The sequence below is a fragment of the Syngnathus floridae genome, chromosome 4 (genome assembly GCF_059516105.1).
Source record: "Syngnathus floridae isolate MCC-2025c chromosome 4, RoL_Sflo_1.0, whole genome shotgun sequence".
NCBI classification, from domain to species: Eukaryota; Metazoa; Chordata; class Actinopteri; order Syngnathiformes; family Syngnathidae; genus Syngnathus; species Syngnathus floridae.
This window is the reverse complement of record NC_142416.1, coordinates 13431470-13457266: the sequence shown is the minus strand read 5'-3', so window position 1 is coordinate 13457266 and position 25797 is coordinate 13431470. Positions and strand designations below refer to the sequence as shown.

At 40.5% G+C, this 25797-nt stretch overlaps 1 protein-coding gene across 3 annotated transcripts; it reads right to left on the bottom strand.

Annotated features, from left to right (window-relative positions):
- Window positions 1-103: 103 nt before the first annotated feature.
- Window positions 104-25270, bottom strand: helz (helicase with zinc finger). 3 transcript variants are annotated; one of them, XM_088373400.1, is made up of 34 exons: window positions 25199-25231; window positions 23770-23837; window positions 22711-22941; window positions 22196-22232; window positions 21856-21980; window positions 21570-21626; window positions 21264-21315; window positions 21091-21166; window positions 20673-20871; window positions 20268-20375; window positions 19816-19957; window positions 19328-19483; window positions 18602-18872; window positions 17780-17906; window positions 17466-17678; window positions 17157-17296; window positions 16414-16593; window positions 15003-15107; window positions 14460-14638; window positions 12786-12904; window positions 11265-11410; window positions 10717-10864; window positions 10445-10628; window positions 9034-9262; window positions 8505-8781; window positions 7400-7445; window positions 6696-6883; window positions 6346-6550; window positions 6189-6259; window positions 5284-5779; window positions 4947-5193; window positions 4217-4826; window positions 3511-3808; window positions 104-3169 (listed from the first exon to the last, which is right to left on the bottom strand). In XM_088373400.1, exons 3-34 carry the CDS (start codon window positions 22921-22923, stop codon window positions 2823-2825), a joined length of 5991 nt encoding a protein of 1996 aa, XP_088229526.1. In that variant the 5' UTR covers window positions 22924-22941; window positions 23770-23837; window positions 25199-25231; the 3' UTR covers window positions 104-2822. The 3 variants fall into 3 exon arrangements, with proteins under 3 accessions (XP_088229526.1, XP_088229525.1, XP_088229527.1); XM_088373399.1 differs by lacking the exon at window positions 23770-23837 and having other exon boundaries at window positions 25199-25270; XM_088373401.1 differs by lacking the exon at window positions 23770-23837 and having other exon boundaries at window positions 15003-15104; window positions 25199-25270.
- Between the last annotated feature and the right edge of the window lie 527 nt (window positions 25271-25797).

Here is a 25797-nt window from a genome sequence, read left to right as displayed (position 1 = left end):
GTGATAAAATAACATTTTAAAATGGGCCTGAATACTAAAAAGACATTCATAAACTCACACAAGCCATTAGTAGAAGATAATTCTGAGGGAAAAAACAAGCGTGTTTCAATAAAAACACTTTAATAGAGAAACAAAGTAAATAACCTTTAAAACACAGTCTAAATCCTTTATTATAACCACCATCAGTTGAAATGGAAAAGAGTAAAACGGATCTATTCAGTACTTTTGCACCCACATTAGGGATTAGCCATTTGGGGCTGGGGTGTGTGTGGTGGATGGACGTGCCAGTCACTACAGAGTCTCTGCAGGGAGTAACAGATGAGAGCAACATGATGACAGAAAGAGATGGGGCACACTGATCTATCTCTGATGGCTGGGCCAAAGTTGCTCCCCACGTGTTCCGCTCACAAATTGCTTGACTCGGGTTCTTCCAAAGACAAAAGCGGAGGCCAAAACATTTCAATCCAAGCAACACATATGAGGGGGGAGAGAGAAAAATGTAATAGTCTAATAGTCTTTGGCTCAATGCCGTCTGCCACAAAAACAAACAAAAAACAATCGGAGCTGGAGAGGCAGTGAAATATTAGTATTGCACAAGTTCAGCCAATGAGCTTCAGACACATCAGGGAGCAACCTCAGCTTGAGCCCCGCTTGAAACACAAAACATAGTACATGACTGATACATTGCTGAATGACATGTTACTAAAATAGAATAGCTGGTTTATGTCACATTGTACACACCAAATACACCAAAAAGTTTTGACTGTGAAGAGTTGAACAAAAGTTTTGTTTGCCACCCACAGTTGATACAAATAAAAATAGGGATTAAAAAATGACCATGCAAGAAAAAGAAAAATCATGATTGTAGTACAGAAACAGAAATCTAAAGTATTGTACAGTGTGGGGGGATAGTGTGAAACAACAAGTTGTCATTCTGAACATCAAAAACCAAACAAAAAACATGTCGACATTTGAGCCCACCAACTGGATTTTTTGACTTTTGTGAAATTGCATGATTAAAAAGGACATATCTCTTCGTTTGAATAGCATCTACAAAAATTCTCAAATTTAGGGTTCGTCAATACTTAGAAAATGCATATACACAAGTATACGTTTATCCGGTGTTAATAAGTGACAAGAACCTACACCTCGGCGATACAATGAAAATACCAGCACAAGAAGACGAGGAGGTCCCTTTTCAAATTTAAAAATTTTTAACTGCTGTATGAAAAATCATGGCACAGTGGGATGACGTCACTAGTTTGAGCCAGACGGGGCAGTGAACACAAATAGCTGCTGCTTCCAACTTTTTATCTTATTGGACAAAATAGCAGTTTTGTTTTTCATTCATTAAAAACTAGCAGTGCTCTCAGTACACCAGCTAGCAAATTGTTTTAATAGGAAGCAAAAGCCCCCCCACCTCTCCCACAGAAACAAAATAAAACTAGTCGTTTTTTTTTGACTGCGCTTTTGTACTTAGAAACCAATTAGGAGCAAACGAAAAGCAAATTGAAAGTCATTATGAGGTTGATTAAGGATGCCGTGTTCACATTATTGTCGGTAGATTGTCTTTTAGGGAAAACATGAGCAGTGTGTGCAACAGTCTGATCTCAGCCATATCAGTACATGTTTATCACAAACGTGTGATTAGATCCCAAAAACAAAACAAAACAAATCATTTTGACGCGAAGTCTTTCCAATTATCCCGAATGCCACTCCACTCTGGCTTCAAAGTCCCTCCAGTTCACATTCACAAACCATCACAGTACTGCAACATTCCAAATCGTTAGACCTTCTTGTCCTTCTACTAACAGCACATTTCATTTATGCTCTCTGTAACAATATCAGATTTTATTGGAGGTTTTGTCGAGCCCAAATACAACCACCACAACTCCTGTTCTTAGCGAGACTAAATTGAATAACAAGCAGCCACAATGAGAGCAGTGAGAGGGGATTGCTTCCACAGGAAAAACTTTATTAAAAATTCTAACTGATGCCTAAAACGTAAAGCATAAAAGCAATATTTGTTTCGTTTCTTCTCAATAGAATATGACGACACCACCGATTCCCTGTTTAAAGATTCAAAATGGGCTCGAATAATGGAGGGGAAAATGTCCATACATGACAACGCTTCAAGAAGCCAAATGTGGAATATTTGGATTAATTGGCTGTGCAGAATGTCCAACATATCTGAAAACATAACAAGGGTCTGTAATAATTTAAGGGCATGTCTGTGGCATACGATTCAGTCATTTATTGTCTTTAATGTACAGATTAGAGGAAACTGTCTACTTCTATACACATCTCCATGTAGATTCTGTCAGCTGACCACTTAGCTTTTGACCCTTGCCACAACTATAGTAGTACAAAAACAAATCAAGTGAAAACTCGACGAAACTGCCAACGTGTGTGTTTAGTGAACAGCAAAACTAACTTCAATATGGAAGTAAAAATACAAGAAAGCTAAGTGGCCAACCAAAATTTCTTAAATTTTTTTTAATACTTTTTTTTCCTTAGCATTACGTACATATACAATTGTAGATAATATAAGTATATATGTTCATATATACATAATGACTATGTATATATACTGGTAATGCATTCATTATATATACTTTTTTTTTTCACAGATATGTGAAACAGGATAAACGGTTACAAATAAAAGGTTTAAAATGCAACAAAATGCAGAAAACAAACCTACTGATCGAAACGATTTGTAAATAAACTGCACTATTTTTTTGTATTTTCAGGTAAGATTTTTCAATTTTTTTTGTTTTGTTTTTTTAAAATGTTTTAGGGGGTATACAAGTAGAGGGTGACACTCATTTGAAGTAGGAATAGTAGCCATTGCTACCATCTGAACTCCCTATAGTGAGCTCCTGCAGGAGAGAGAGTGGGTCGCTGTTCTTTTTGGCCTGCTCAGGTCGAATCGCTCGTGGTTTGGGCGGAGCGCGGAGAGCACTGGCATAGGACATAGTAGGTGGTTTGTTTAGATTTGGAGCTGCCTGAACGGGCTCTGCAGGAGCCTGTTGTGGCTGCTGCTTGTTGGACATGAGGGGCGGGAACTGTCCAGGGTGCTGAAGGGAGTTTAGCGTGTGGGGGTGTGTTTGCTGTGCTGCCGGTGGCTCTGCCTTTACCTGCTCCTCCATCTGACGGAGGGCCTTGGAAGCTGACAAACACAAAAAGAGAACATCATATATGCTGCATACAAATATGAGAAACGCATTGTTTACTCAGATACACATGTACAAAATTGTTGGTATCTGTAAATTAACTTAAAAATGTGAATTTGCAGTAATTAATTAGAAGTAATCAATACAAATGTATTGAAAATTAGACAATGGTAATCTGACAATGCTCTTGTGCCCTAGAACAGAATTAATTCAAAAAACAAACTCATGGCTGAACATAAATTTTGGTACCCTTTAACAAAACAAAATTAACCTTGTTAGCAGCCATATATTTTCTACTGTACACATACATGCAAACACCTCTTGTGAAATAGCCTACCTAGAAGTTCCCGATGATGAGTGAGGGTCCCGCCTCCATTACATGGAATGTTCTGGAATGGACCGGGACCGCCACCGTTACTGGGCCAGAGCTCATGTGAGGGGTAGCTGTAGGGAGGGGGTGGGTGCTGCTGCTGCTGCTGAATGTGCGGATGGAGGTGGTCCTGACTTCTGTCTCCTGCACAGGACTGGGACTGCTGGGACATGGCATTGTGGCTATTGGCAAGTGAGGGTTGATCTGGATAGCTGGAGGAAATGCGGCGCTGATACAGGGGCCGACCAGGACCTCTGGGTTCATACTGGATACAGGACAAAAGATGGAAAAGATAAGAAAAAGATCAATGTTCTCTCAATCGTACCCCAATGAGAACATGACATTTATAGCCCTAAACATCATTCTTCAACAGAGCTCTTCAGTCTCATCCAAACATAATCAGCATTAACAATAACACGAATAAGGTGCCATAAGTAGTAAAATACTAGTATGTAATGCAGGAGGATATTCATGGAAGAAAAATGTCTTTTGACCAATTTTAAAATTTATATGCAAACAGCTGATTGCAAAAAATATCTACAATTAGATATTAATTCCAAGAAGAAGAATTAACCTGACACCTCCATTTTTTGTACAACTGCATTTTGTTGTTTTGCTTTGCATCCAATACAGTATACAACAAGCATAAACCAACTAAATGTTTGACATCTACCTCATCTACACTGTGCAGGGCAGTGGTTGCAGATGTTCTGGGTGACAATGACTGGTAGGACTCCTGGTCTTGACTTTGCTGCTGCTGCTGCTGATGATGTTGCTGCTGCTGATGGTGAAGCTGCATCAGATGGACTTGCTCCTGCCTGCTGGGTGGTGCCATGATGGGCAGTCCGTATGGAAGGCCGTGGGCCTGGTTACCTAACAGGTGGCTCTGTTGTGGCGGGCTCACAGATGTGCCTCCACCATGGGACCACTGGGTCTCCTGTAAAAGGTATTTGACCTGTGATGCAGGGGGACTGGCAGGGTGCGCTGGTGTCTGATAGCAACTGCTATTATAAAGAGAATTTCCAACGGTATGCTGCTGCAGAGCTGAGTTGTTGAGAACGTTGTTGTTGTTAAGGTGATCGCGTCCGCTTTCGTGGTGGTAAGGTCCAGACGGAAATGGGCCGGCATGATTTGAAGAAGCAGCTAAAGAAGATGAAGGGTCAGCTGAGGCACGGGACTGGCGATACTGGAGAAGGCGAGACTGAGGAGGGGGTTGAATTTCACTTGCTTCCCTGGTTTCAGGTGACTCGTGCTGGGGGATTTCTCTCAGGAGGCCTGTGTACCTGTCGAGTGAAAATCCGTTGCATGAGATCTTGAAAAATCTGACATCAATATAACTAAAGGTGAGACTAAACTGCAAATTCAATCCATTCTTTTTAAAACAGTTCTATGTATGGTCTAACCTGTTGAAAGGTGGACCAGTGGAATTAGCATCATCCTCTATGTTGGCACCAAGGCCCCAACTTGCTGCACGGTGTAACGGATGAGAAAAGCGAGTCATGGGTGGCTGAGCAAGGTGGGGGTTTTGTTGGGGCAAGGGGAAGGCGACACCCCCTGGGAGGAAAGGGCCTGCTGCTTCATTCCACTGGCCAAGCCTGGCAGCCTGCTGCTGTTGGTTCAGGACCTCCAGAGCCAAGGGCCGTCGCAGATCTGAAAAGACATGACATTAGCTCTAAAATGACTGCCCTTGTGATTTTGCAAATGACTGAGCTAAAATTGAATGCATTGGAGACAACTCACCATGACCATCTGAATGCGGTGCATCTTGTCCTTCCTCCCCAAAGCTACTGACTCTGTTGTGGTGTTGTGATAGATTTGGGTGGTGACCCCCCAGGTGGGCCACAGAAGTCCTAATAGAGCCTCCCATCTCTTCAACGCTTCCTGATTCTGGCACATCTAAAGTGGGAGACTGGATTGCCCTATGTGGGGCAATATTGCCACTAAAGAAGGATGCGCTGTGACCCCCACCAGGGAAGGCAGGGCTGAGCTGACTCTGCTGGACCATCGGTGGATGTTGCGGCTGGTTGACCCGATAAGGGAGCCTTGAGACTGGACACTGCTGGGGGAGAGATCTTCCACTGACAGGATGTGTTGGGAAGGCAGGGTTGGGTGGTGCCAGATGATAATTGAGTGCTCTCTGACCAGCCGAGGGGTCTTTTCGGTGAAGCAGTGCATTTGGAAAACCAGCTATACCATCGGGCTGTGATTCCAGACTTCGACCTGTGTCAAAATCGCCCTGTTGAAAAACAGAGGAAAACAATGTTTTGCAATTAACTATGATTTTTATATATATACTACGTTGTGTTTTAACAACTGGAGACTGGAGTTGAGAAAAGACACAGTTGTATACAGCAAATGAGCTGCAAGCTTGTAACTACGTTTAACTGGATTGTCCCTGTAATCGTTTAAGACTGATAATATACACTACAGTGAGCACAGCTCTCCAGTCTACATGTGAAAACATTTCAGAGAATTTTGCATATTTGTTTGTCTATCTGCAGACAACTTCCTGATTTATGAAAGACTAACCTCAAAAAGAATTGGAATTGAGAATTGCTTGGAACCGGAATCAAAATGATGAATCAGAATTATCTAAGGCACAGCATCGTATATGGTCGGAAGACAAAATATTATGTACAGTGTACCTGTTTATCCTTAATTTCTGTGTTTTTTCTCTCAGGTGTCTGCTCCGACTTTGGACATCCTTCTAGTTTTCCTAAAAAGTAGTCAACAACAACAGTGTTAGCAGCATAAATCCTCCTTGAATTTAAAAACTGTTGTGAAACAAAAATCAAAGCATGCCATTTCTGACTGCATCCGACTGTAGATCTGTGTCAGGGCTCGGTTGTCCCACTCCAAGGGGAGAGGGATGTACCACTCCACTGCAAGGAATAGGAGAGCCTCGATTCTGGGCCTGCAAGAGGTTGAAGTTGTAGGCCATGGCTGCCTGGTGGCTCATGATTCGCGGGTCAACAGCAAAGCGGTTCTGATAACTTGGCCATGGCAACTAAAAAAGACAATACACAAATAAGAGCATCTTTCTTATCTAGTCTAAAGATTGAAAAAAATGTCAGCTCTTTGAAAGTACTAGATTACTTTATCCATATTTGGCTTGCACATATTTGTCAATTGGTTATTGAGCACAAACTTACAGGAAGCGGCACAGGCATGACCATGTTTCCACCATATACTGCTGGAACGTAAAGGATGCTGGCGCCTGTGTGAGGGTCTATCCTTTGAACAGGACTTGGTGACTTGCCCAAGCCAGCTGGGGCGGCACCCACGGGGGGTGTAAATGCCTGGATTGGGTTTCCCATTAGAACAGCTGGGTTGGGCTGGACTGCAATGAGAGAGGAGTAGAAAAGACGCTGTAGTTGCTATTTATAGGTACTCGGCTTCAAGCATTTTTTATTTTTTTTTTGTGACTTGGGTATGGCACTTTGGAGTGTTGTTTATTGTATTTTATTTATTTCCCTCCTCTTATGTTTTAAATGTGTGTGAAATGAAGACATATCAAGTCAGTGATTCGACGTATTACACGTTCGATGGGATTGCCAAAGGATCTTTTACTACTCTGAGTGACTGACACTTATTACTTTTTAATGAGAGCTGAGGTTCTAAGACATTGATGGTGATATGTCATTATTTCACCTCTAGCAATCGTGGCTGCCAGACGTGCATGAACATTCAACATGCACTCAGCATGACAATAATTCTGCTGTTGAGTTGGCAATGTGTACATGCACTCAGCATGACAATAATTCTGCTGTTGAGTTGGCAATGTGTTTCATGCACTTTACTCTTCAGAAATAGCATCAATTACACAGACTATCAGAAGATAACTCAAAACACTCACCATAACCTTCAGGTGGAAGGTGCTCTGTGTGGTTGGCATGTTTGCCCTGCAAGATAAAAGGATCATTAGAAAATCACAAAGGGGGACTTGACAAACGTCACATGAGTGGCTATGTGGAGCTCATCCAAAGTAAAGCCACGAGTGTCAGGGTGGTCCTGACTGGAACAGGTTGCACTTTCAGCACCTTTTCATTAGTTATGGGTAAGCAGGAATTAAGCTGAACAATAGACTATTGTCTTGCAAAACAAACAACAAATCCAATTTTGAGCTCAGACTCCATTGTATAACTATGTTCCGACGGATCTAATGCTGTAATATCCAAAGACAAATCGATCATAATTTCCATCTGTCTCGTGTCTACCTGCATTAATAAACTTGCATTGAGACATTGAACCTCTATGCCAACCATATTAGAAAGCTAATCCAAAAAGCATTGCGGAAAAAGCTAGAATGACACTTGTAACAATATGTGACTCGCGAATACCCAAACAATGGGATGACCTTTTCAACAAGCAACATGCTGCATATGCTGAAATGACATTTACGGGAAGCATCATAGGATCAAGTGTTTCATTGCTTAATTGCATGTCTGTGTTGCTAAATCCAGCTGATGCTGCGGCTCATTAGGCCCAGTAGGTGATGGCAGCATGTTGGCAGCAGTGGCGATTTCGTTAACCTTTACCTCAGGGCAGACAGCGGGTACATACACAGGCACATATTTATAAAAAACAACAACAACAACAAAAACAACCCAAAAAAACACACCCTTGTTCATTAAATGAATGGCCATAAAAGCAATTTCCTATTGGGGGTTGGGTACATGAAACAACAGGGCAGTTTAGTCACACAATTTAGAGCTTCCATAAATACGGACTTGCTTAAAACATTGCTACCGTGCACTGCATAGCAACTGACTAATCTATTTTTTTACCTACGGCCCTATCTTGTTTTGTGTACACAGTGAACAACAAAGACTGCAGCAATATCACTGGATATGAAAGTGAGTTTGATATATACAATCCGCAGGTGTTATTGCATGTTTTTCTAACAACACACACACACATATACACACACAGGCACACACAAATACACATCCACCCCTTACCTTAGGTGGTGACTGCTGCTGTTGTTGCTGTGCCTGTTTTGTGGAGGATGTCTGCACATGCTGAGGATGGGGATGGTGGTGGGGATGTAGGGCCTGTGAAGGCGGGTGCCCTTGCAGGGGCCTGAGGGCACGGGGGATGAATTCTGGAGCCAGAGGGTTGAGAACATAGGTCTTCTTTAGCTCCAGGGCCTCTAACTGGGTCTTTATTTGCTCAAAGGTGATGCCATGGAGGCTTGAGTTTTCATGGCAGATGGAAACAAAATGCTCCCAGAACTTTCTGAAAATGAATCAAGAGAAACGTCTTTTAAGTCTTCTTCAGTGGTTTCTAACCGAAGTATCACAACTCCAATACAGTGTTAGTCAAAGATAAATTCTTTCAAAACATCTGGTACAACCTGCTCTAAACTACTACTATTACTTCTCTAGCTGAAATTAAATCAATTGGGATTTTTAAAATGATATTGTAAAACTATAGAAGTACTATACTTTCACAAATCCGCCGATGGTATGAAAGACAGCTTGTATTTACCTGCAGCGTCCAACAGAGCACAGTGCAATTGGGTCTCCCACGACCGCAACCAGCGACTGAGCTCTGGTGATGGCTGTGTTGAGCAGCTTGTAGTTGGACAAAAATCCATAGTCCAGGTCCTCAGTGGAGTCCTCCACAAGCTGCTCCTTCCTCTTGATGGCTGTTTGTTTGCGCTTGCAGGTATGCCGCGTCCGCACCGTGCTTAGGAACAGGACCCGGAACTGTTTACCTACAAACATGTCTTGGTTGAGTGCTCATTCTAAACTGGCATCTCATTTAAAAAAATAAATAAATACACACAGCTACTTGTCGCTAAAGAATATTCACTTGAATTTAAATAGTTCAAATAACAGCAAATTATTTTAAATCACACCACAAACATTAGAACCCACTAAAATCCGTAATAATAATAATAATAATAATAATAATAATACGAATATGAATAATAAAAAAGCAAGGCCCTGTAATTATTCAATAAATGACTTTGGACATCGCTACTAGATCACAAAAACTAACATATGTGCCCTGTTCTAATTCACTTTCTGGCATTAACCAGAGTGCTGTTTGAGTGTATGTGTCTCCGTGCCTTTTATGTGCAATTAATGAGGGGCTTAATGACCTGAAGAAAGCATCTGGATAGGATGCAAGTGGAAGATGTATGATGCTTGATCAGGGGAGTGAACGCTCGAAGCTCTTATATACCCCTTATAATGAGAATTGATGATGTGGAGGTTAATATACACGCTTATAATTACAGTGGGACATACCAGGGTAGTGTAGTGTGCTCACATTCCCAATGAGAATACATATTATGAGTATCTCAAAAAAGGAAATTGTGGAGACAATATATGATGGATAAATATTACCAAGGCTTTTGGGATGCAGTTGCCCCTCAAAGGGTCATTAAATGGGACCTCAATTTTAAATGGGATTGACAATATTGACAATATCATATTTGTAAAAAGAAAAAAAATAATTGGCCCAATTTCATAATGATCATTGTCCGAACTTTTTGAAAATAGATTTTTTTTAAATTTATAGTGTGTGGTCTTGCTTAATTAAAGTGTATCTTGTGACACTAACATTTAAGTCCATAAAACATACTGCTTATAAAACATATGTAATAATTTCTACAAAAAAATAGGATAAATTACTAGTTATTTGAATGACAAGAATCCACATAGGATCTAAACTCGTATTTGCTTCCAATGTCACCAGAGGCACTGAGGCGTGTTAAAAGACACTTTTGTCACTTCCTTAGATCACTCCAGTCAGCCTTCAACAAATGGAAATTCACTTCAATGCTTCTGACCAAGGGACACCTAATTGTAGGTGTCATTACAAGAGTTCTGCACAAATACTAAATGGCATGCATAAAAAAAAGGTAACCTGGTAAGGGTGTTTTTCTCACCTTGGACATTGAGCACTCTTTCCACACTGACTTCATGCATTCTCTTCTTTCGGAGCTCAGCCCGAATGCGAAAGACCTGGTCCGAATACGGCGAAACCACTCCGATGCTGCCCTCATCCAGCTTTCCCCAAGCTACTGGCCACTTCTTGCGCAACTCCTCCACACGCTCCACAATCTCAAACACCTGTATAACAAAAAACGTTTTTTTAACTAAACATAGTACTCAGGTGTTTGTGGAAAATGAAGTAAAAATCAAATGTAGTCTTCAATACCTCAGCATTGTTATAGTAGGCAGTGCTGTTCTTCTCCTGGACATCTTCTCCTCGTGCAGTGAAGAAGGTTAGAGGATAGAAATCTTTGTGACAGGGCTGCTTTCCACTTGCCATCAGCTTTCCATCATAAAACAACTCTGACGTGTAGCTGTACGTGAAAACAATAGGCAGGAATAAGACAAAAAGAATCAACATTTTAATCTAAGTCAGTTTATACACATCGTAGTAGTAGCTTCCCTGGTTATCAGGTTCATAATGTCAAATTTGCATACATATATGGTTATACCAGAGCAAAAAGACCTTGCCTTAGAACTGAACATGTCAACTTGCAACTTTGTGTTCTTTTTTATTTGATGTTCTTTCACAGGTCAAACTGTAACTTTTTGAAGCATCTGAAATATCTGTGAGCATTGCCCTATTCATGAGACTAAGCATTCTGAATACCCAAGTCAGTCTATTTTCCTCTCTCTCGCTCTCTCTCTCCTCTATTAAGCATCTCATCACCCCACCGCCATTCCAAGGCCAGTGCACTGAGGGCTCACACCTACTTGATGATAGCTTCATGGGAGCGGTAGTTCTCACACAGAAGGATGCGGCACGGGAATTCTGAAGGGTAGTGTTCATATAGTCTGTCCAACAAGGACACGTGCAGGTTTCGCTCACGGGCGAACTCGCTGTACACAAATGGACTCAGCTGTAGATTGAAAAGGAAATTAGAGTAGCTTGGTTATTTTAATTATCTGCACAACAATACCTTTTAGAAGCAAATATTTGTATTATCAGGCTTGTCAAGACTGATTGGCAATGCCATAACATAATGGTGCCTACATGAAGAGCATTCTTTGCAGATAGCAGCCTTGGCAAAAGACGCTTCTAGCCATGTAGTTTTAGTTTTTTTAAATAGAACTTGAAAGATGGCAACTGTTTGACAGATTAACATACAGGCTTAAGTTAAAATTGGAACGCACAGCTAAAGTTGCGCTCATGAGTTTCCGAAATATTGGCAATCCCGGAAAAATTATGACTAAAGGGAGAGCAATTCATTACTTTCTTTAGTGATGTGTTTGGTGTAATTATAGGGCTATTCAGAAAGGCTTTTCAAATGTAATAAATAGAAATAAATAAAAAAAAATCCCTGATCACTACTATTTTCTTTAAATAATATAATATATAATATATAATAATAAACCTATGAGCACAACGTAGAAATGGTTACATTGGGGAAATGCAATAGAAAAATAATAATTTGAAAGGCAATGCAGTTATGGACAATTGGCACACAGGTGGTTGGTAACAGTTTAAACCCACTATTGAGTGCACCAAACAGACTAAGCAATTGAAATTAATTTGCCATGTGGAATTTTGTAAAGCTGTCATTCACTACACTGTTAATCCTCTGCAATTTATAGAAAGCAGGAGATAAGGAAATATAAAGCTATAAATCCATATGTGGACTTGTAAAGCTTCACTGACGCTGCAGTTCACACTCGCTGTGGCTGAGCTGCTTGGACAGCTCAAACAAGGCTGTTTTCTTATGATTGGGGCGGAAAAAAACAGGGCTAATATTTGCAGCAAGCTCTTCCGCTCACCCTCAAAAGTATTTTGATTTTATTAAGGTCTGACAGTGTGAAGACATCCCAGCATGTAAACAAAGGTCAAATGCCATAGAAATGTCCATCCATCCGCATGTCCCCATGGGGTTCGCGGGCGTGCTGGAGCCTATCCCAGCTGGCATCGGACAGTAGGCAGGGGGACACCCTGAACAGATTGCAAGCCAATCGCAGGGCACAGAGAGATGAACAACCATCCGCATTCGGGCCCACGGGCAATTTGGAGTGCTCAATCAGCCTACAATGTATGTTATTTGGAATGTGGGAGTAAACCAGAGAAAACCCATGCAGGCACGGGGAGAACATGCAAACCCCACAAAGGGAGGGCCAGAGGTGGATTGAACCCGCATCCTCTGAACTGTGAGGCGGACTTGCTAACCAGTGCGCTGCCGTGCCTCCTCCATCCAAATGTACAGCACAGAAATCAATATTCTGCTGTAGCCATTTTTGGGCACTTACCTGCATATGGTCTCCAGCCAACACAATGCGGGTGGTACTGCTAGCTAAGGCAAAAGGCATGATCGTCTCACACTCCATGGCCTGGGCAGCTTCATCCAACAAGATATGAGTGAACAGGCCTAAATGGAATGGACAAAGCATTTTTGATAAATGACTGCTATAACTTATACAAAAGTCAATGAAGTACAATTTCATTATGAAAATCTCATGTTAAACTCAATGTAATTTTGTAACTTTTTTTTTCTATGCAGTTCGAAAATGGAGCAGGTCCTACTTGGAGAAAAAGAGCTATTTTGTGATAGTAAGTTTCAAACTTGATTGGATGGCCATAACATGTGGGGTCCCGCAAAGGTCAATCCTTAGGCACCTTTTGTTATCTGTCATGGCTCTGCAGATAACAGCTATATTTATAAATGACAGTTCAAATGTCATGATGTGTCAAGCAAAAAAACTGCCACAATGATCAGCACTTACGACAACCATTTAATAATAAATGGCAAGTTCTTCACTTTATGTACGTAAACCCTGGCACATTTTCACTTCAGTCGCTTGCCTTTTACTGCAATACATCTGACCTGGAAAAAGCAACCATTTAAAACTAACATGAATGTTTTATGTGCTATTGTTGTTCAGTACATCTAAAAACAGTCAACAAAGTGCGTTTATCCGTTTTCTTAAAAGCAGAATTAACGAAACAATTAAATAATCAAAATGTAGGTAGTATCTGCTCCATTCTCTCAATAATACTTTATCCATATCCTAAATTCAACTTTGAGGCCATAAATCAAGCTGATTAGTAACATAAAGCAGCCTAGACATCTTTCCGAAGTACCCAAGCATAGCTTTGAGGATTTGTGATAGCATCTTGGTAGAGGTTTTCGACTGTTTACATCACCATCAAACACTAGGCGAGCCCAAGAGATGGAATGTGGGGAGTAGCCTAATGATGTAAAAATACATTAAAACTGGCAGATGGCATTCCCACGCAACAAAGTCCCCTCCCACTGACATTAAGAAGCAGTCATTTGCTTGCTCTGACAAAGTGGTTCGTTTAGCTTGTCTTTTAACGCTACATAAATGAGTTTCATCACTGACTGAACAGTAGCCCTGTGTCAGGACAAGATAACAGAGTCGAGAAACTGCAGCTAACCGGATAAACACGGCTTTTCTTCAGCTGTTTCACCATGCTCAAGAAACAATATTCTTAATTAAATGGCTGTACACATACTTGTAAAAGATTACCAGTTCAGCTTACATACAGCCAAGTTGGACACGGCAAATATTTTTCACTTTGCAACATCAGTGTATAATATCAGTTGTTACAAATTTCTGGATTTTTCACATTAAAATAAATAAATAAATAGATGTCCAAATGTCAAACCACAAATAAACAAGGGTACAGAGCAATGCCAATCCTAAGAGAATCTTAAGAACATTTGAGAATTTATCTTCGGTCAATGACACACAGAGTAACCATATTTATAAATTTTAAACTCTTGATGCAACAACTATTTAATTATTCAAACGAGTTTGAATTTCCACATCTGAAAAATGCTCCAATACATTATGCTGTGCAATTCACGGCATTTCATTTCTTCAGGTAGGTATGCATTTGTGCCACGCCTTGCAGAGAAATGGATTTTATTGAAGTACATGAGATGAATTCTGACTCACCAGGTTCCAAGTCAAGCTGGCAGAGGTACTGGGAAGTGCTGAGGGTGACCACAACCACACGATGCCTGAGGATGTCATCTCTGGTGGGCATTTTAAAAGTGACCTGTGTGTTGGCGATGAGACAGTACTGCTGGACCACTGGGTGGACCGTCTTCACCCAGCGGTTCCTAAAGTATACCCTGGAAAAAGAGGAAAAAAAAAGAATTAATGTTTCAATTTAATCAAATTTGGATACTTGTCAATCTCTCATTATATATTTTAAAATCAATTATAACTTGCACTTAAGAGTTCTTGAATTTTAAGTGTCACTTTCCTTTTATTTGAGACTTATTTTCATATATTTTTGGTTTTAATCAAAACGAACATAAACTGCTTTTGTTTAGTTTGTGAAGTTGTTTCCAAGTTTGACATTTAGCGGAATCGCATCAGCTGTGCTCCCATCCGTGTTAAAAAAATGCAATAGACTTGTAAATGGAAGTGAATGAGTTAAATATGCTTTATTCTGATGGCTATGATGGATATCTTTAGTGCGCTTCTCAATACCTGAGAGGTCTGGCATGTGGATTGCCTGCTTCAACGTAAGGATGAAGGTAGTCCTTAATGTAAAGGTCAGCTGCACTGTTGGAGTGGGTGCAGATCAGAACCCTGCTGAGACAAAAGACCAGCCACAGAGAAATCATACACTGAACTTGCTGCAAATATTGTGCCCCAAGCTGCTCATAATGTGCCTGAAATAAATACCAAAATTCTCCCCCCACCTGCTTTTTTTAACAAGTTCAATAACCAAAGATCAGCGATGTTACTGTTGTGTTTACACATGGGCATTTAAGAGTGAGCTGCGAAGCCAATTTGAATTATGTTGCTGGGCAAAACAGTAGAATAAATCAGCTCAAAGGCAAACCAAAGTGGGAGGTCTTACCTGAGCAATGTTAAGGTTGATCTAATGCTAGCATTCCAATTCACTAACCAGTAGTTACTCTGCAATGCAACCCGCATTTTACTTTTAATCAAAACACTAAACTTTTTTAATTCAAATATCATTCCAAAAATACTGTACAATTATTCAACACAATACATGTTTAAAACGCAACCTATAAAACTGTATAGGTACTTCAGCTACAAGGTTGCTAAATCATTCAAAACCAGCAACATGATGAGCTACTGACAGACGAACAAAAGAAGTTGAGTGTATGTCACGAAACTAAAATGGTAACCTCTGTCTTGGCTTTTAAAACATCTATAATTCATCCAAAACATTGAATATTACATGCATTCAGAGGCAAAAGATAAAAATATTACATTTGCTGCCTGTTTTCCCCCCTAAGATCTAAGAACAAAGTATTTCATTCATTTGAGACCTGGTATATGGCATTGTTTCCATAAAGAGGTATTACGTAATTACCTGTACAGAGTACTCACTAACAACAATCCAACAATGACCCAAATGTCTCCACATGACCCGAGAAATCAAATTAGAGAAAGCAAATTCACCACCGATACAGTCAGTGAGAGAAAAAAAATTAATACTATGATTTCAAAATGTTAGGTATAATGTAGTTATCCAAATACTGGGAGTAAAACGTACTCAGTGGAATAAAAATAAAGAAGTCCGAATTTGTTCTAATAATACTTGGTTTTACAAGCAATTGGTTCATTCAATATTTATATTCATTTATTTATCTTTTTATTCATTTATTCACTTTTTAAGAGCAGTGCTGTGGTGTTGACTTGTATTGCACAATGACCTGGGTCTCTTTTTTTGTCCACCAATAAAAATTAAAATAGAAAATACTTTAAAGTGGGATGAATGTCATGTTTCGGAAACAACTAACAAAATGAAACAAATAAAGTGATCAAGAATGACGCTTAGGAAAATTGGGGGTTTGGGACTAACAACGATTACAAATTCATTGGCCAAAACGTGGCACAAATAACATCCAATAAACAAGCATACCTGCTAGTTTCCTGGCGGAGGATGTGTTTGACAGCCTGTGCCAGAGTGAATGTCTTGCCAGTGCCATAGGGTCCAATAATGAGGACTGGGGGCAGGGGGATAGTGACAGGGGTCGTGATGGCTAAAATGGCCTCTTTCTGCTTGGCATTCAGACGTGGATCCAGCTGTTCATCCCACTGCCTGAGGGACAGAGAAGGATGGGTTCAGTAATGATTTGATAAAGGTTTTATTGAAATAGAGCCACTAAAACCTCGTGTATGCCAACGGTCTCTACTCGACTTGGCATTTAGCCCAGTCTCCACCGACAAAATCTACCTAGCCAGCTCTGCGGATGCACAAACAACCACACTGGGAAAAGAGCCGCCATGAATGACAAAGAAAGAAAAAAAGAATGGCTTCCAAACAGATAAGTACTAAGACTATTATCTTTCTATCAAAATTCATATCGAATACAACAATCAATATCTGGAGCATAGCTGAGCGAAAGCTTAGTAAATTGCAGGGCTTCATATTGTGTCTGCCCTTGACTTCAGTTATTAAATGACAATCTGAAAGGCGCTTTCATGATGCCTGACAGATCAGAGAGTCAAAGTGTAATTGGTCATTTCATAAATTGGCATCACGGGCTCTCTGTGAGGATAGCATGATGTTGCAGTTACAAGTTGCGTTTGACAAACTACGCTTCCGACAAAACTACTCGGTTGGAGGAATTGCAGCATTGATGTGTGTAATGCGAGAATTACCTGTTAGGGCTCCAGGGGATGGTCGGGACAAGGCTTACATCAGGGAAGAGAATGCTATTGTCTTTACTATCTTTGATGCGATCCAGGGCATAGTGCATCTCGCACAGTGGAAGCCTGTTCAGCTGGAACTGGAGCTCCACCTGATGCATACACAACATGATCCTTTGACTAAACAGACAATTTAAATCAACAGCTATACCCACAGTAACGAGATAGGAGGTTTCATCTTCAATCAAGAACTTTCTTAACCGGGAGACAGCTAGGAACCAGTGGGGGGGGTCATATATAAGGCATCATTAGGTTGCAAACCTGGAGTTTTCTGTCAGGCAGTAGTCCAAGTTCATCACAGCAGTCTTTGCAAATCCTGAGGAAGATGTATTCCTTGGTCTTCTCCTCAATCACAGCTTCGTAGACACGCTCTTTAACCCCCGGAGGAGGCTGGCTGCTGAAGCCCTCCAAGCCCAAAGGCAGGAAGAGAACTGAATTCACCTTGGTCATCACTAGTCGTCCAGCCAGTGTGTCCTGAGGGGTGATAGAAATGCTGCTGGATTTAACTAGCTAACAGAGAACGCAAAATGTTGATCTTTAGCGGTACTACAATGGGAAATCTATTCACACAATACCTCAGACAGTGTTTTTGTAAGTTTAAAACGTGCAAAAAGTTGTCCATTTTGGGCATACTTGGCTCCAACAGAAATGCCAGTTAGCATGAAGCTGGATACCAGCTGCAGGCTTACTTTGATGTTAAACCTTGGGAGACAAAAAAAAAAGTTAGAGGACCAACTAACATATTTACAAACCAGTGGACCATCATAATTCGAAAAATCAAGGTATCAAATAAAAAAAATAAATCTGATTTGGCCTGTAAACACAAATCACAGTAGATTGTAGTGATTGTGTAACACTAAGGGAACAAATTTGGTCTGCTCATTCAAAGTTTAAAAGGAAAAAAAAAAAAAGAAGCCCTGCTCTGAAATATCATCTCAGCCATGTTATTAGACCTCACTGGAAGTCTATTGTGTGTGAGAAGTCTGACACCTTGTGGTAGGCTGAAAACACACCATTTTAGGATTCATTCAAACATCCAATTTCAAAATTCACAAGGGCACTATTTGAGTAGGACTGTCAAACACAGCGGTGTAGCTTTGCTATTATCCCAACTGCCAGCATTTTTATAAGATAACTTGCACTTTTCATCCAGTTGTGCCTGAACAAGATTTATTTACTTTGTCTTAGATATCTGGTGGAATAAGAAAGCTCAAAGGGCATGAAAAGTAATTTGGTATTCAATATCATTCCAACACTGCCAATATTGTAAGCCGACAAAAATTATTCCCTCCTTTATTGTTGTAGATCTGACTGACTATTATCTATTTATGTGCACCTACCTGTTTATAGGAAAGCCATTGCACCATACAATAAGGGAAGAATAAAAAATTACTTACTTGCTAACTTCTTTAAATTGTGCAATCTCCTCTATGTAGAGAAGGTCATGGAGCCGGGCTTGGTAGTTTTCTCTGGTCAGAGTCTTGTCTAGAACTGACTGAGTAAAGAGCTGGTCCGCCGACAGTGGGATTTGATAGCGTGAAAGAAGGCTGCGCTCCAGATCACACATGGTCTCATTAGGTGTGAATCCAACCAAAGTCTTACAGGAAGAGTCCCAACGTTTGGCAGTCATCAAAAGCTGCTGTCTAGCTGCCATCAGATGTTCAATATCTAGAAAACAAAAGGAAACAGTTAAGTGTGGTGTTTTTTTTTTTTAATTTAAACTTTGTTGTGTATATGACAAGGCGGCAGTGGCGCATTGGTTAGCATGTCCGCCTCACAGTTCAGAGGGTACGGGTTTGATTCTACCTCCAGGCCTCCCTGTGTGGAATTTGCATGTTCTCCCTGTGCTTGTGTGGATTTTTTCCAAGCACTCCGGTTTCCTCCCAAATCCCCAAAACATGCACGGTAGGCCGATTAAGCACTCCAAATTGCCCCTAGGTGTAAGTGTGAGTGCGGATGGTTGTTTGTCTCTGTGTGCCCTGCGATTGGCTGGCAACCGGTTGAGGGTGTCCCCTGCCTACTGCCCGATGACTGCTGGGACAGGCTCCAGCACGCCAGCGACCCCCGCGGGGACAAGCGGTACAGATGGATGGATCTGACAATAAAGCTTCTTTTTGACATACCTTCAATAGAGGCAGCATCCACCATGATTCGTTGCATCAGCACTGGCTCCGAGCCAAAGTCAAAAACTATTGTCTGTCTGAAGGTGCCAAAGATCTCTGTTGTGAAGTCCACGGTGACCTTGTAGACACAGTGGTCTATGCCATTGTCTGCCGCCACTGTCCATACAGCAAAAATCACAAGGAATGAAAAGGCCTGAATTTATTTGTCAACCGTTTCAGATAAACTTGACACTCTGCATTGTATGGCATTTAATAAAACATACGAAGGGAGTACACTTGTTATATAAGAGCTCTGTCAAACATTTTAGCCAGGGAAAAGCAAGTACTGGTACCAGATGCGGATATCAGTTTAATTGCTAATTCAATTTGGGTGGTGGCTGGGGGAAAAAAGTAGCATGGGTCATCTGAATAGACAATTCAAGATGCGTACGAGGAAGGTGATGTGGTCCTGAATTCTGACGTTGTGCATCATATACTAAATGACATACCTGCAGTTTCTTTTTGAGGAGTCCACTCTTGAGAGCCAGCAGACACAGTTTGGATCTGCTCCCCAGCGGAAACTCCTGTGATGGAAAAATGTGGTCTGTGGGCATCGTAGAGCAGGGCTATGCGATATAGCTTTCTGGGAGGCTGACACAGATGACAGAAAAGAGAAAAACGGTGGTTTAGAACAGAAAACACATTGCATTTTGAAATACTGTTCCATTCACAATGGCAAAATTCAGATATAAGCATTGGGTGGTTATCAATATAGGTGTATCATAAGTGTAAGGAGTGAGAGTGACAAATTGACAAACTACATCAACGTGGAGATTAACATAATTTTAAAGGGATTCAAGATAATAATAATAATGAAAAACATTTGAAAATTCTCAATATTCAATCAAGGAAAATGAGTCAAATGCACATTCCTCATGAAGCACAGAATTTTTTCCCGTACCTTGCAGAGCAGTGAAAAGGTCCAAGAGTGGAAGGATTTTTTGGTGGTGACAGTTAGAGAGAGGCTTGAGCTGGTTTCAACAGCGACTCCTTCTAAACAATCACTGAGCTGGAAAGAGAAAAATAATTAGGTGAAATGCCTATACTTTTTTTTTTTACTTCTACAGGTTAATTATTGCAGACTTGGGGAAAATAATTCTCCATTGGGACTGAAGGGCAGGAGGGATTATAAATGCGTTATGGTATAAATAAATGGAAAAAAAGAACAAGTTATTTCTAAGGTATGAATTCTATTGCTATAGCCTGTGGTCAGTTTGCTGCAGATAAGCATCATAAGCAGTGCAACAAATTCAAATCTCAAGATAAAAGTGTCCATAGTATATAAAGTGTGTTTTCTATCTCATACCACTTTCTCTGGAGACAGAGAGTTCATCCACTTCTCAATTAGTGTCTCCATGTAATTTTCAGTGAAGTGTTTGCTCTCCTGCTGTTGTTTGAGACGGATGAGGCGCGATGCGTAGCGTTTCTGCCATTCCATTAGCTCCTCCTGCGAGTGGGCCGACGTACACTGGGCCCCATACCGACACAGACCCTGCTCCAAGTACCTGAAGGAAATGTGAGCAGTGTGGTTGGGTGCTAGTTCGACAACAAAAATTTTTTTCTTGTTTTTTTCTCAATTACGAATGCCTAATCGACATGATACTGCACAGTTAAATGCAGATGAAGATAACATTTGCCTTTCAACATCAGTCTGACAATGTAACACTCATCCAAACTCACAATACTTTCACAATTTGAGACCCACATTTGTGTTTGTTTCTAACCTTTTACAGAGTGTGTACTCTTCACTGCTGGTGACTCCTCGAGGAGGGGGCCTGAACTGCCAGCCATCTTGTACCTCTGTCAGCGTACACAAAGTTAAACAGTCAACGAGGCTGAATTAAAACCTTTTGCAGACCACAAAGTTGCGTGCAAATTTTGCCAAACTTTTGCCTACCCTCCTCCTGGTCATCTGTGTATTCAGGTGCCATCTCACTCTTTTTTATAGCCTGATAGAAAAAAAAGGATGGAGTAATGGTTAGGTGGAGACAGACAATTATTGTGGCATGGATATTAATTGACCACTGGAATTCCAAATGAGTATTAGATTCAAAACAGCTACAAATGAGCCTGAGTGATACAGTTACAAGTTTGCCAATATTACTTTCGCTTGTAGTATTCAGCCATTAAAACACAGCAAAAGAGCATAAACAAGAATAGAGCGTAAGCATGGCAATGAGGTGCATGACAGTTTGAAACTGACCTCGATTTCTGAAAACAGAATTTTTAATCTGGATATGTCCTTTGCAACGATGCCATTCTGCAAAAGAAGATGGAGAATTTTATTACAGCAATGATTTGTAAGATGTATTTAAAGGACATGCTTTGTTTTGGAGTGGAAGGAATGGTGAATTTTCTTACAGCAATAATCAAATATCTTAACACTAGAACGAGAACACTCAAAGATGGCTTTAAACATACATTTGTCAACCCATCAGTTATCTGAACCGTTTAGTACACAATGTATAGTACATGTTCATTCAACGTACCGTTGGCTCTCCAAACAAGGCTTTAGAAAGGATGCTGGCCACATCCCGCAGGCTGCCATCCAACTGCATAGAGTTCAAGCTGGCCTGGAGCAAACTGTCTCCCGCGGTCTGATCTTCTGCCAGAACTAGGTTAGACAGAAAAGCAAGAACATAATGCCTAAGACAATAATCCAATGTAGAATGTTCCTACTCAGTGCACTGTACATGCAAAGTCAAAGCCATCCATACTCATGATGCACGCCAACTTTCCTTGCACCTCCGTAGTTTGTCGTCACCCCAAAAGTGTTCATGGCATCGGTTACTGGTATGAGTAAGTACTCGAGAGTTGAAAAATGCTTACCATGTTTGCAGTCTTGATCTGCTTCATCATATTTTTTCTGTTGTGAAAGAAAAAAATAATTTGAACAACAGCCACGACAAATATACTTTAGACATACACGGAGTTGTGCCTTGAGTCGCCAGTTGAAATTGAAGCGGATCTATATGGGACAGGAGAAATGAACCATCCTGTCTTTGTCTGTCTGTCAGTCACTGGACACTACAGCTATTGTTTATGAGAGTTTGATATATTTCAAACTTAGCTGGAGCAAATGCCTTTAATCAACTACCGAAAGGAGACTTTGAATTTCTCCTATTTAATCTATAACCGCTTCAAACAACAAAGCATATGGAGGGATAGTTATTGCCAGTGTTTTATGTAATATTTCCTGTTGTATTGCTATTTTGTTTTTGCAACGCGCTTCATTACGGCGTAAACTGATGTGAAAATGCTGTACAAATGAAGATTGCGTTGTAAAAGGGACTATTTCAATTTTGACGATGTATAACAAGACATTTGATCAGCATTGTACTCACCAACTGAAGAAAGGCAGCGATGCGGTAAAGCAGGGCGCGATTGCGGAGGCTTCCGGAAGGCGGGTTCGGTGAGAGTGGGGCGCCTGTGGATTGGACTTGGGGAGCGAGGACCGCCAAGGTGTCCGTGCTATGGCTCACTACTGCCTCATAGTCCCGCCTGACTAAGGATCTGCTGGCTTCTTCACATGATTTCTCCGCTCTCCTGTCCGCCATGACTCAGGGACAAAACTTCTGTGAGGGGAAGATTTGGGGGGGGGGGGGGGGGCACATCAACAAAGATATAGATACAACAGATATAGAGGCATGTTGGGATGGGTACCCTTCGCATTTGAACTGGTGCGGTACAGATTTGTGGTGCATGGGATTCAATACCAGTCATACTTAAGGACACACGACATGACAGAGGAGGATCTTTAACTAGACCAGCACTCATCACCACTATTCCATCAAACATCTTAATATGATCAATAATGTAGGTGATATCATTTTATTTTGGATTAGTAAATTTCATGAAACAAAGTGAATGATTACAGATTTCTTTGGGAGACATTTTTTGTTGATTGCAGCTACAGGTGGCTCAGTAGCCCCTCAGAGATCAGTTTAGCAGTTTATTGATATGAAATTTCTTAAAACTTTCTATTCCTCATATTTCCAAACGCTACTTGTTCTTGCTTGTGATTTGAATGTGTTTTGCGTTTTCATTTCTTGAAACCATAACGATGGATCGTCCCACCAACAATGACTTCAAAGTCATGCTAAGGTTTTCCTTATGGTGTGAACAAAGAAATACATTCTCGAGAGAAACCTTATATATGTGCATGTTGAAAATTGGACACAGCCGTCCGTGGTGGTTGGTTTCAAGTTGTTAACCCAACCATTATCCATAATGCTTATTCTGACTGGGGTCATACAGTTATTATTGCATCTTGATTTGGTGAAACTACAATCAGACATAGCAATGACAAGTGAAGTTGAAGACTATCATCTCACAAAAGGCAGTTACATTCATGCAGTTCACGCTAAATATTCAGTATTTAATATTCACTTTTGCAGATTTACCATTTGTTGTGGCTGGTGCATGCAATATCAGCATGGGCATTGAAATTTTGTCTTGCTTCAGTTGCTACCTGTTGACAATGATTTTTTTTTTTAATAGCAAATGAGAAACATCACCAACCACAACTACAAAATCAGGGGTAAATTGGTTGCCATGGAGTTGCTATGAGAAGTTAAAGGGTATGAAAAATCAAACACTGAAAAGACAGCACCTTTTAAGTTTGGCAGAACACTGCTAATTTTTCTCTTTTTCACCCTTTTTGTCATTTATAGTTGATTGTACATCTTTTATGTCATATAGACCTTATGTGGACTGTTTTCAGAATTTCTGGCCATGGTAATCGTCGGAGAAGTGTATTTGTGCTTGTTTTTATAATAAAGTCGAGAGAGGGAGATGACAAAATGGGGCAGGAGAATTGGAAAAGTAGCTTGTTTACTTGCAAACTTAGCTTGAAGCAAAACTGAGAAACATTATGTACACTGTGATCGCAACATCTATAATTCAGGCACCTTTATGCCAGTCAATGGAGAATTCTATTTTTTATCTCCTCTTATCAACTAACATTTTAAAAATCTATTTGGATGAGACAAGATTATGCTTGGTCATTTATGATTGTAATATTATTACAATGTTACTATTTTATCTTTGGTGCACAGCACTTTATTACAACTGCGTGTTTTGTGAAAGTGTTACACAAAGTTGAAATGAGACAAGGATACCATTGAACTGGTACGGCAAAAAAATATTGAGGATTGCAATGTTTTGTGTGAGATTACACAAGGAAGAGAACAAAAGCCCATCACTGTACTGGCTGAAATAACGGACCAGCGAGCTTAGTAGTAAAATAATAATAACAACAATAATAACCAAATTGTTCTCGGTTTGACGAAATGGTGCAGCGCCGTTTCAAAACTAGCCGACACATTTGAAGATCAGAAGATCGTTATACTTAAAATCGATGGGATAGTGGTAGAGTAAGGGCTTACTTTTCTCTTTGAGAGGCAAACTTGTTTTGACTGTAACAAACGGTGACGTTTCAAAGCCTCGAAAATGTCTCCATCGCGCCGCGTTTCCACAGGCACAACGGCAATGCCGTTAACAAGGCGCGCAGCGATTGCAAGTTTGCTCGCTTGTTAAAACATGCATCTTCGCAACACAAACCTTGAAAGCTTAAATAAAGAGTAGCAGGCTGCTGGGTTAATGTTAGCTGGCTAGCTTGGCTAAACTGGGTTTGCCTAAACAAAACGGGTTCGGGCCTGTGATTCTGCTACGGTAAATTGGCGCATATATTTTATATGGCATCGCCCTGTTGTCTACGCATAAAATCCAAACATGCTTTATTTTCCTAATGCTGCGCATAAGCAATTATTTACATCAGCCTTCAAAAAAGAAAGAAAATGAAAGCTTTGAAAATGGGAAGTCAATACTTACCTAGCTTTACTTTCTACGCCATCTTGGATCCACTTGTCAGACTCGCGCAAAGGATCATGGGACGAAATGATCTGAAGGTTGAAAGGAGCTCGGGTGCGTGCGTGCTAGTTTTCTGTGACATTCATTTTGTTCAAAAAATCAAAGTCACACTGGGAACTAAAAAAAATTCTAAAGTGTCAACAGTGTGAATTTGAGATATTTGGTGAAATATTAATATTTAGTAAAAATAAGCCTGGGTTGGTAGGTTCACAGCAATCTTGCTGGTAGGGGAATAACATTTCTTTGCATAAAATGTCATTTATGTAAAATGTCCTACCTATCCCAGCTGACATTGAGCAAGAGACAGAGTAAGCAATGTTTCATGCTCAATAGCACCAATTTAGTCGATCTCAACCACCGTACGATGGCAGAGTTGTGTGAGAAATGATCAGGTGAGTTGCAAGAAATGTCCCATTCTCATTTTTGTTGGTATTACACACAACAAAATAAGCACATATTTGTTCATCCAAGCAGAACAATTCAATGCTCTTCCAATTGACAAAAAAAATCAGCTGCCACAAAATATCAATGTTTAAGATTTCACACTGAAAGCAAATTGG

What these genes read in the sequence shown, in the direction of transcription:
- helz (XM_088373399.1), bottom strand. Translation starts at nt 22,923, where the DNA reads ATGGCGGACAGGAGAGCGGAGAAATCATGTGAAGAAGCCAGCAGATCC. An exon ending in GAGTACACACTCTGTAAAAG is followed by an intron (nt 20,872 to 21,090) that starts GTTAGAAACAAA and finishes CATTTCCTTCAG; the next exon opens with GTACTTGGAGCAGGGTCTGT. An exon ending in GGATGCTGCCTCTATTGAAG is followed by an intron (nt 18,873 to 19,327) that starts GTATGTCAAAAA and finishes TTTGTTTTCTAG; the next exon opens with ATATTGAACATCTGATGGCA.